This window comes from Coregonus lavaretus (assembly GCF_964263955.1).
Source record: "Coregonus lavaretus genome assembly, chromosome: 10".
Classification (NCBI taxonomy): domain Eukaryota; kingdom Metazoa; phylum Chordata; class Actinopteri; order Salmoniformes; family Salmonidae; genus Coregonus; species Coregonus lavaretus.
Window position 1 is genome coordinate 55,250,427 of NC_139997.1, and position 11,672 is coordinate 55,262,098.

Genomic DNA, 11,672 nt, shown 5'->3' on the forward strand with positions numbered 1-11,672 from the left:
AGTTATTCAGCAAGAAACCCAAGTCTTGTTTCCTAAAGGTTTACAAATTAAAGACTATAAATACAATATTTGATTAGATCTGCCATAATACTATCTCTTATGTACTGTGCTTTGACTATTGTTACCTCTTGGGGAAAATCATACAGACTAGGTTAACTCATTAGTGGACATTAGGGGAGGCCAGGGCTAAAAGTAAAATGGGGTTTAGTTTAGTTTAATTTATTAGGATCCCCATTAGCTACTGCACATGTAGCAGCTACTCTTCCTGGGGTCCACATAAAACATACAAATACATGACAAAGAAGTACAAAACAGTTATAAACAAGGAAAGTTATATATTGGAATACTATTTACACACTATTCATATGTGCATATTCATAGTCTTATATACAGTTAAATTATATCTTTAGAGAGAGAGGCACTGTGATACAATATGTTTTTTAATCTGCTTTTTAAAGCTAAACATGGTTTTTGCCTGAGTAACCTCTGGTGGCAGAGTATTCCACAATGACATGGCTCTATATATAACTGAGCGGCACATTACATCTGTTTCTGGTTTGGGTACAGTGAAGAAACCCATAGTGGTGTGTCTGTTGGGGTATTTATGTCTGTTTGAAGTGTATGCAAATAGATTATACAAGTGGTTAGGCATTTTTAACACACAAATGTTTCTTAAAAAGACTAGAAGAGAAGTAGTCCATTTCTCCTCAACCCTCAACCATGAAAGACTATCATGCATGTTGTTGATGTTAGTTCTGTGTGTGCAGTTAAGGGCAATTGTGCTGCTTTGTTTTGAGCCAGCTGCAACTTTGCTAGGTCTTTCTTTGCTGCACCTGACCATATTAATGAATATTGTAACGGGATATTGTAACAGGTCAGTTGTAAAAGTTAAATAATTCAAATGAGAAACCACCTAGAAATCTGTTATTCAATGTGCAAATGCTTGGCTAGTGTCTCTACATAGCTGAGAAGTTTTAGGAGTACCCATAAATACATTTTAGGCCTAAAGTGAAAGATTTACATTTTGGCTACATTTAGGTCAATAGGACATGCCTAAAATATCTAATATTTTTGTTGTTGTTGTGAATTTGGTGTATTTTCATCCAAATATCTGTTTCAAGTCATACAATTTTTTAATTACCCCTAATTTTTACAATTGAAGACGGTGTTACATTTAATCCTGCAGCCTGTTACATTTAACAATAGTAACATTTCACTGCCGCCACTCTCGGTTGAATTATAAGCAACTAGTATGTCCTAGAAACGTAGTTACAGTGTCTAATGGTAGCTGACACATGTGTGTTGTTTGTATGTATATTTTTAATCTAACTTTTCATAAATAAGTAAAAGGTTTTACATTTCACCCCAGTCTTCCCTACTGCCTTAACGGGAATTGCTTGGGAACATTGTGTTTCTACATAAGAGGTCTGAACTCAGGGCCAGTCTGGAGGACTCCGCAGTGCACAGCCTGCTTAGATCTTCCTGAGCTCCCGGGACACATGCCAGCCACACACACACACACACTCTCTCTCTCTCTCTCTCTCTCTCTCTCTCTCTCTCTCTCTCTCTCTCTCTCTCTCTCTCTCTCTCTCAATTTAAGAGACTATTACTCAGCAGTAAGAAATAAAATGAATACACTTTCACTTTGAATGACACTTTGTGTATCTCAACTACAGTGCCTTCGGAAAGTATTCAGACCCCTTCACTTTTTCCACATTTGGTTACGTTACAGCCTTATTCTGAAATTGATCTACACACAATATCCAATAATGACAAAGCAAAAACAGGAAAAAAAAATATCTGCAGCAATGAAGGTCCCCAAGAACACAGTGGCCTCCATCATTCTTAAATGGAAGAAGTTTAGAACAACCAAGACTCTTCCTAGAGCTGTCTGCATGGCCAAACTGAGCAATCGGGGGAGAAGGGCCTTGGTCAGGGAGGTGACCAAGAACCCGATGGTCACTCTGACAGAGCTCCAGAGTTCCTCTGTGGAGATAGGAGAACCTTCCAGAAGGACAACCATCTCTGGACCACTCCACCAATCAGGCCTTTATGGTAGAGTGGCCAGACAGAAGCCACTCCTCAGTAAAAGGCACATGACAGCCCGCTTGGAGTTTGCCAAAAGGAACCGAAAGACTCTCAGACCAAGTAACAAGATTTGCTGGTCTGATGAAACCAAGATTGAACTCTTTGGCCTGAATGGCAAGCGTCACATCTGGAGGAAACCTGGCACCATCTCTACGGTGAAGCGTGGTGGTGGCAGCATAATGCTGTGGGGAGGTTTTTCAGCAGCAGGGACTGGTAGACCAGTCAGGATCGAGGCAAAGAGGAACGGAGCAAAGTACAGAGATCCTTGATGAAAACCTGCTCCAGAGCGCTCAGGTCCTCAAACTGGGGCGAAGGTTCACCTTCCAACAGGACAACGACCCTAAGCACACAGCCAAGACAAGGCAGGAGTGGCTTCGGGACAAGTCTCTTAATGTCCTTGAGTGGCCCAGCCAGAGCCCGGACTTTAACCCAATCGAACATCTCTGGAGAGACCTGAAAATAGCTGTGCAGCAACGCTCCCCATCCAACCTGACAGAGCTTGAGAGGATCTGCAGCGAAGAATGGGAGAAACTCCCCAAATACAGGTGTGCCAAACTTGTAGCGTCATACCCAAGAAGACTCGATGCTGTAATTGCTGCCGAACGTGCTTCAACCAAGTACTGAGTAAAGGGTCTGAATACTTATGTAAATGTAATATCCGTTTTGTATTTGTAATAAATTAGCAAAAATGTCTAAACTTGTTTTTGCTTTGTCATTATTACATTTACATCATTTAGCAGACACTCTTATCCAGAGCGACTTACAGTTAGTGAGTGCATACATTATTATATATATATTTTTTTCATACTGGCCCCCCGTGGGAATCGAACCCACAACCCTGGCGTTGCAAACGCCATGCTCTACCAACTGAGCTACATCCCTGCCGGCCATTCCCTCCCATACCCTGGACGACGCTGGGCCAATTGTGCGCCGCCCCAATGGTCTCCCGGTTGCGGCCGGCTACGACAGAGCCTGGATTCGAACCAGGATCTCTAGTGGCACAGCTAGCACTGCGATGCAGTGCCTTAGACCACTGCGCCACTCGGGAGATATGGTGTAGATTGATGATGAAAACATTTTTTAAAATCAATTTTAGAATAAGGCTGTAACGTAACAAAATGTGGAAAAAGTCAAGGGGTCTGAATACTTTCCGAAGGCACTGTACTTGCCCCCTCATTTTCAGATTCCTACACATATATAGCTTCCAAAACAGCATCACTAGATGCTACTGAGTGACTTACAGGCTGAGCAGACTTCCATCTTGCAAGCTATTGCAGTATATTCATTACCTTATTATCTTAGGTAAACCAAGTATCAGACTTAAAGTTCAAAAACGCAAAATGGACAGGTTTATGATGCCTTTGTTCTTGGTCCTCCTAGGCCTTTCTTAGTCATTGAGGGCAGAGTCGAGGACAGCGTCAGGGCCAGTGGAATTGCAGGTACCAAATGGTGTCATTACTCAATTAAGGTCCAAACAGTGGATTCAGGGATGAGAAAAACACATTATGATTCATGATTATGATCACATTCTGAGTCCATTCAATTATCTTATTCATAATGCACTCTCCTGATCTGCTTCAAGCACTCTTATTCTCTTTGCATTGAATTCATCTTTAATATGACCAAAGCTAGAATGTGGATAATTTTTTAGATCCATTGATTAAAAACCAATGATGCAACATGCTATAATTTGTACTGTGGAGTGATAAATAAAATGGGAACAAATAGGGTGTTGTTCAGCAAACCAACCTCTCTTCTTCATGAATTCCCCAAATGTTATTGAGGAGACAATGCACTGTGCTTGTTTTGTACATTTGCTTTCAATGTTGTGGCCAGCTACTGTCGTCAGCTGGTTCATTAACACAAAGGCTCAGTAACACACAGACATAGGCTGCTCCACAAGCTCAATATTTATCAAAGTGTTGCTATGTAAATAGATGCAGACAATCCAAAGTGAAGAGAACTGGCTGCTGTTTGTTTCTTGTGTTTCCTTGATCTGCCTGTACTATAATCAGTCCAGCTGTCATAGTTGCCAGGGGAGAGAGGGAGCAACTAAAAGCCCACTCTCTGGCATTTGTTCTGAAGCACAGAGACCCTTACCTTATCCATCAAACCCTGATAACTGGCAAGAGTGGTTTCATTAGGCTACAACAAGGTTTAAGTGGTGATCTCTGTAAAATATGAATACAGGCCAAACAGGCACATAAGTACTGCCTTGTTGCGCAAGTTGAACAGACCCCAATTAAAGACAGGGGATTTGTAACAAATATGTGGCTTATTGAGCTCATGGGCAAATCCCCAGTTTGATCCTCTTGTGAATCACACTGGTTTCTCACACACTTATATACAAAATACTATTCTGTTTCTTTCACATTCTTGGCAGAGCTATGGGTGGCAGGAAGACTAGTGTTGGGCCAGTAACAGAAAGGTTGCTTGTTAAAATCCCAGAGCCGACTAGGTGAAAAATCTGTTGATGTGCCCTTGAGCAAGGCCCTTAAACCCAATTGCTCCTGTAAGTCGCTCTGGACAAGATCGTCTGCTAAATGACCTGAAACGTGAACCAATGAACACACATGAGATCTGGTATTTACTGCCCCCTAATGCATACAGGTGGAACAATATTGCACGCCTTCAGAAACTATTCATACCCCTTGACTTAGTCCACATTTTGTTGTTACAGCCTGAATTCAAAATTGATTAAATTGATTCCCCCCTCTACACACAATACCCCATAATGAAAAAGTGAAAACATGTTTAGAAATGTTAGCAAATTTATTGAAAATGAAATACAGAAATGGTATTCACACTCCTGAGTCAATACTTTGTAGAAGCACCTTTGGCGGGAGATTACAGCTCTGAGTCGTCTTGGGTATGTACATCTGGATTTTGGGATTTACTCCCATTCTTCCTTGCAGATTTTCTCAAGCTCTGTTAAGTTAGATAGGAAGCGGCAGTGAACAGCATTCTTCAAGTCTTTCCACAGATTTTCAATGGGATTCAAGTCTGGGCTTTGGCTGGGCCACTCAAGGACTTTCACATTCTTGTTCTGTAGCCATTCCAGTGATGCTTTGGCTCATTGTCCTGTTGGAACGTACATTAAATCCCCACTCCAGTCTAAGGTCGTTTGCACTCTGAAGCAGGATTTAGGATTTGCCTGTATTTGGCTCCATTCATTGTTCCCTCTATCCTTACCAGTCTCCCAGTCCCTGCCACTGAAAATCATCCCCGTAGCATGATGCTGCCTCCACTTTGCTTCATGGTAGGGATATTGTTAGACGGGTGATGAGCTGTGCCTGGTTTTCTCCAGACATAGCACTTTGCATTCAGGCCAAATAGTTAAATTGTTGTCTAATCAGACCACAGAATCTTTTGCTTTATGCTCTCAGAGTCTTTCACATGCCTTTTTGCAAACTCCAGGCATGCTGTCATGTGCCTTTTTCTCAGGAGTGGCTTCCGTCTGGCCACTCTCCCATAAAGCCCAGATTGGTGAAGTGCTGTAGAGACTGTTGTTCTTCTGGCAGGTTCCTCCATTTCAGCCAAGGAACTCTGTAATTCTGTCAGAGTGGTCATCGGGTTCTTGGTCACCTCCCTGACCATAGTTGCTGCTCTGACATGTGTCTCTTATTATGGCAGTCTGCAAACAAATATTATAGGTGCATGCCGCCACCTACTGTGTATCAGCCTACTATTCTGTAGTATGAATACATTACACTTTCTGACATGCACTGTCAACTGTGGGACCTTATATAGACAGGTGTGTTTCTTTCTAAATCATGTCCAAACAATTGAATTGGCCACAGGTGGACTCCAATCAAGTTGTAGCGACGTCTCAAGGATGATCAAAGAAAATTGGATGCACCTGAGCTCAATTTGGAGCGTCATAGCAAAGAGGTGTGAATACAATTTGTAAATGAGATATTTCTGTATTTAATTTCAATAAGTTTGCAAACCTTTCTAAAAACATGTTTTCACTTTGTCATTTTGGGGTACAGGGTGTGTAGGTGGGGTGAATCTTTTAAATATTTAATCCATTTTGAATTCAGGCTGTAACACAACAAAATGTGGAATAAGTCAAGGGGTATGAATACTTTCTGAAGGCACTGTATGCTTGCCTGTCACTGCTCTGTCTTTAAAATATTTAAACACACAAGTTGAAGCCTGTGATACACAGCAAAACCTCCATGAATTTCTAAAGAGATTTTTTATCAGAAAACTGCAGTCAATACTAGCATGGTAATGATGACCCTGTGAAAAGCAGAGATGGCCATTCAAACAATAATGCAATGGAAGGAACATGTTATTTTTGTAAAGATTAAAATCACATCAAAAAGTTGTCAATAACAATAACTTCATTTGGTCATGTCATGAATTTTTTGTGATAGAATATCGATATTATACAATAAAATCCGACAGTTAACCAAGATTATTTGTCATTGTCATCTCTTTCACATTTCCTGCACCCTAGAAAAGTAATTCTGCCATGCTAGAGGTTAGACACTCGGTCCCTTGGGAATAAACCATGGTACCACCCCTTCAACAAATTCCCAAAACAGTGTAAATACAGTACAACCATAAGAATGGAAAAGCCATGTTGCGTCTTATGATTTGTTTGTTGATTTAAGAATGTTGATTTAAAACTGCATTAGACTAACTTCACGAGAATTACAGTATCTCTGTGAGAATTACAGACAAATCAGGAAGTCAGGTCACATGATGAAGTGCCTACGTCAAGAATCACAATGTGTAATGTAGCCTATTGTTGATACATTGTAGTAATGTGTAAAGAATGCGGTTAGAAGTATTACGTTTGTCATTAGAGTTACAATTTGTCACTATGCAGCAGAGACGCAACTATGTAACAACAATGCAACAGGCAAATGACTGTAGCAACAGCAGAAGCTGCTTTGCAGAGAGAAGTTAAGTTTTTAAACTCAGTTTAAGACTAGATTGCACACACACAATCGCCATATCGTGCATCAGAAAGTGAATTGAAATAACAGAAGTAAAGATGACACTGAGTGTTTAAAAAGGATAACACATGACAGAGCAAAAAGATAAAGAACCGTTTTCATTTCTTATCAGGTACAACACGTGTACAATCAGTTAGTTATCACTTGAACTAATGAAGAAAATGAAAAAATATATTAAAACTGGCCTTTAATCAGTGCATGATGATCAGAAATAAAAGTAGCTTAGTTGAGTAAATCAATTCGAACCATATTGTATTTGTTTATCAGAATACAGTAGTAAGCCTTTTGACTGTAAGCATTTAGTTTGAATAAAGCCTATATTATTTGCACATCAAGTCAAACAGCTGAGAATGAGCCACTTTAATAACAATTGTTATACAATCTTAATGCACCATCTTCACTCAATATAAAATTCCCTTAACCATGGAATGCAACGTGGCATGAAATTAAAACATGTTTTATTTTCCATTGCAGCCAGCAGCAGTAACTTAATAAAACAAAACTCCTTAGGGTTAGGCATCATGCTACAACATCATTGTATTGCTGGCAACCTATAAGCAAGGTTCCATAGAAACAATCCCTGCAGCTAGCCTACGGAGCCTGAGTCTGCGCAGTTGGGGTGTCACAGCTCAGTCTTGATCTTGTGCATCAGGTCTTTCTGGTCGACCATCTCCAGCTGCCTGCTCCAGCGGTGGTAGGCCAGCAGAGCAATGTTCTTAGCTGCCACTGAGCTCATTTCCATGGCGCTGCCGGCCCACTCAATGCCATTGAGGTAGTACAGGCTGTCATGAAGGACAACTGGCGGCAGGCTCTGGGTGCTCCCATAATGTGGGTAAGCCTGCCAGTCTGTCACCTGCACAGAGTAGTAGGACCTGAACAATGTCTTCAGCGCTGGCTTATCTAAGGGTTGGGGGGAGAATACCTTGTAAACACCAGCCTCCTGAGGCTGCTTGCGGCGGAAGCCAGTGCTGATGTTGACGGGACAGATGCTAGCAGCACTGTTGAAGAAGAGTCCTGGTGAGTCTGTGGTGAGAACGCTAGCAAAGGGGAAGAGCTTGGGGTCTGGGAAGCCAAAGTAAGAGCAGTTGAGGTAGCCGTGAACGATGGAGGCCACTGTGTGGTGGTAGGAACCAGCAATATCAGGCAGCTGGGGCTCAAAGCCCTGGAAGGAGATACCTGAGCCCACACTGGACTGCAGGGGAGTCGCCACCACCACAATGTCATAGAACTCAGATCCTTTCTCAGTCAGAGTGGCATAGTTGAGCTGGTACTGGGTAGACTCTCCTTCAATTCACATAAAGAAATGATTGGCTTAGTGCAAGTAAATTGATATGTCAGCCCACTGTGGTTAACACTATGTTATAAACATAATTGTTTAGTCACTTACCAGCTGCATGGGGGGAGATGGTTGTGACCTGGGCCTGGATAAGGTTGGCCTTAGCCAGTTTTAACAGCCCAGAGCAAACCAGCTTGTTCCCTCCCTCCACTGCCCACAGGTTGGTCTGTGCACCTGCCAATGACACGGCACCTATAACACAGATTAAAACATGTGAACATGATTGATCATGCTGATCAACTGCAGTGGTAGACTGGCAGAACGTTATGACCTGAACGGCACACAACTACAAATGTACTTCCAGTTCCTACTAGGGCTGCGACAATACCATTATCGTTATATTTTTTCCATGGCAAAAATGAAGACACAAAGCGGACCTAACTCTTTGGTCCTTTAAAAACCTGCTGTATGTAAAATATTGTATGGTATAGCTTGGATGACAACATAAGGATGTTTGTTTTCAACATTCCAACATTCGGGCTGTTTTCCTAAAGAAGTTCAATCCACTTTGTGTTTTGTTTCCTTGCCACGATACTAACGAGTATCGTGATACTGGTATCCTCCCGGCCTTAGTTCCTACCAACAAAAGCTGGGATGCTGATATTCTGTCCGTAGTTGACCCTCATGATGGGGGCGATGACTTCGTCAATGAAGCGTTGTGACACGCCCAGCTCCAGCAGAGACTCAGAGAGAGAGCAGTGGGTCATATTCAGGAACCCTGACCCCCCCAGGGAGTGCAGCAGCTCCTCCACTGAACTGAAGGCATAGCCATGGGCCTGGTACTTATAAATCCTTAACACATAGACACAGAAAGGAGAGGGACAGATTGTATAGGGGATGTAAGGTGTGTTGAATAGCTTGACAGTGCTCTGAAATCAATAGTAAATCAATTTACAGCGAGAAGGATTTTCCTTGTCTGTCTCGTCTGAGCTCTCTTCCCCTGCTGCCGCTCACCTCATGAACTTCTCCATGATCTCCTCCACCCACATCTGCAGGCGGATGAAGCTGATGCCGTAGCGCCACCACAGGCGGAACAGATCCAGCAGGTACCAGTCAGTCTCCTCCAGGATGAACTCCTCCCCGTTAAACACAGCCGTCTTCCCTGCCACATTCTTACGATACTTAAGTCCTGCAAGAAAAATAGAATAGTGTGTGATGAGTGGAATAGCATACTGTAGTTACCAGCAAAGCAGTAAGCCTACGGGTATGGAAGATTATTCTACAACCCTCAGTTTCTCCTCTGCTTTGATGTGCATGTAATGGCAATGAACAGAACACCTTTTTGTCTTTGTGGTCTTCACTTGTACTATCTCAGAGGGATCTGACTGGACAGATAAAAAGCTGTGGTACTAAAATGTACTATGAATGAATAGGACAGAGATGGACCCACCCAGTTGCTTGACAAAGTCTTGCATGTGCAGGTTTAGGGAATGGATAATGGAGCCCCCGGACTCATAGTCCTGATGGTTGACGGTGACTGTGGCCAGGCGCCCTCCAACTGTCCCCTTCTCGAACACATCAATGTGCACTTCTGGCCCGAAGTGCTGCCGTAGAAAATGTGCTGTGGCCGTACCGCCAATCCCAGCGCCTACAATGGCTGCGCACATCAGAAGAAACACATCAGTAGGCTACAATTTAATGATCTGTCAAAAATACAAGTCATCCCAAACCAGGGAATTTAAATGGCAGTTTTGGTAGTTATTCCATTTCTCTGTGACTGAATAGCCCTCTGAAAGAGCTATAGGCAGCTACTAGGCTAACTTCTCATTAGCTAGCAAACCCAGCTAGCTAACGACGTTAGCAGCATTGCAAGCCACACGTCCCAAAAACTATAGCCAACTAGCTACACAGAATAGAGCTAGCCAGCTAGCTACTTTACCTATTTTTGAAGGTGGAGCACCATCAAGTTGTGCAAATCCTGAGTCTCCTAATGCCAAGATTGACGATAGTAATGTTAGAAGAAATCGGAAAGGAAGACACCAGTGCATGATGCTAGAATTGCGATGCGACAGCCAGCGAGTCACTGCATGTGTGGTCTGTCGCTCAAATACGCCAATGGCAATTGCGAATGAAATTAGCTATCAATCGTAAACGAATGAGGCACTATATGATTCTCCCCGTAATAGAACGACACATGTAAAGTATGTCAAATTTGGAGATTAATACAAAAAAACGATTATGAATGATTTATACCGCTGACAAGATGTGGCTCAATATCCGGCAACATTACCACGTGATCGGGAAAATGCTGTGAGTATAATCTAATCCGAGTTTTCCATTGTGCTCATTGAATTAAAATGATCAATCAAATGCTGGTGTTTGAACCAGTTTTCATGAGAGAAAGACAAAATCCTTTATCTGCTTTTCAGTTTACTGTGATGCGCTAGTAACCAGTGATGTATATAAACCGTGGATTGCGGATGCTATGTACTGGCCATTAAGTGGCGTTGAAGCCAACGATCGGCCATATTGGCACAGTCCTCAATTTATTTTTATTTAACTAGGCAAGTCAGTTAAGAACAAATTATTATTTACAATGACGGCCTACACCGGGCCAAACCGGGACGAAGCTGGGCCAATTGTGCACCGCCCTATGGGACTCCCAATCACAGGCCGGTTGTGATACAGCCTGGAATCGCACTGAGATGCAGTGCCTTAGACCACTGCGCCACTCGGGAGCTCAATAGGAAAGAATGGAATTATACAGTATTTCAATTAAATGTTTCAAGGACAAAATAAGTGTTGTAGTTGTAGTGGGGACAGTAACATTAGTAATCTAAAATTGTTTTACTTTAAGGAAAATGTTATATATATTTTTTTAAAATTATGTTTAGCTCACATAATATAATTTAAAAGTATGCATTAAGATGTCTGTAATATAATAAATGTAGCAAAAACGAATGTAGACATTAATGAATGGATTTCTATAGCTTCCAAAATAGTTTTACAACGTGGGGCGTGCCAACCTGGAGGTGCGGTGGCTTCAACATAGCACCCCTTATTAGTCATCTAGTGTATATATAAATCATTCGTCTTGAAGCCTAACTGGTTAGGGTTGTTAGATTCTAAATAAACAGAGTAAAACTCATGGACCACTAGTAAAGCTCAAACCAAGTTTATTCACCCACTGGGTCACACAGCTGCATAAGACAAAGACATGTTTCCACCAGCACAAGTATTTATACCCCCCTTTAGGCAGAGTCTCCTCCTTTTCTCTAAACACTACATCTTTGTTGCTAGGCAGGAAGTTAAGTGATGTGGGTAATAAACAGTTCCTT

At 42.1% G+C, this 11,672-nt stretch overlaps 1 protein-coding gene and 1 pseudogene across 2 annotated transcripts; both read right to left on the reverse strand.

Moving 5' to 3' along the window:
* Positions 1-3,506: 3,506 nt before the first annotated feature.
* Positions 3,507-6,644, reverse strand: LOC311136382 (V-type proton ATPase subunit e 1-like; annotated as a pseudogene). Its single transcript has 2 exons — positions 6,585-6,644; positions 3,507-3,617 (listed from the first exon to the last, which is right to left on the reverse strand). The product of its transcript is annotated as a V-type proton ATPase subunit e 1-like (transcript).
* On the reverse strand, positions 6,096-10,776 carry pcyox1l (prenylcysteine oxidase 1 like). Its single transcript, XM_084170979.1, has 6 exons — positions 10,274-10,776; positions 9,785-9,991; positions 9,349-9,523; positions 8,975-9,186; positions 8,446-8,586; positions 6,096-8,342 (listed from the first exon to the last, which is right to left on the reverse strand). Exons 1-6 carry the CDS (start codon positions 10,380-10,382, stop codon positions 7,681-7,683), a joined length of 1,506 nt encoding a protein of 501 aa, XP_084027105.1. The 5' UTR covers positions 10,383-10,776; the 3' UTR covers positions 6,096-7,680.
* Positions 10,777-11,672: the final 896 nt, after the last annotated feature.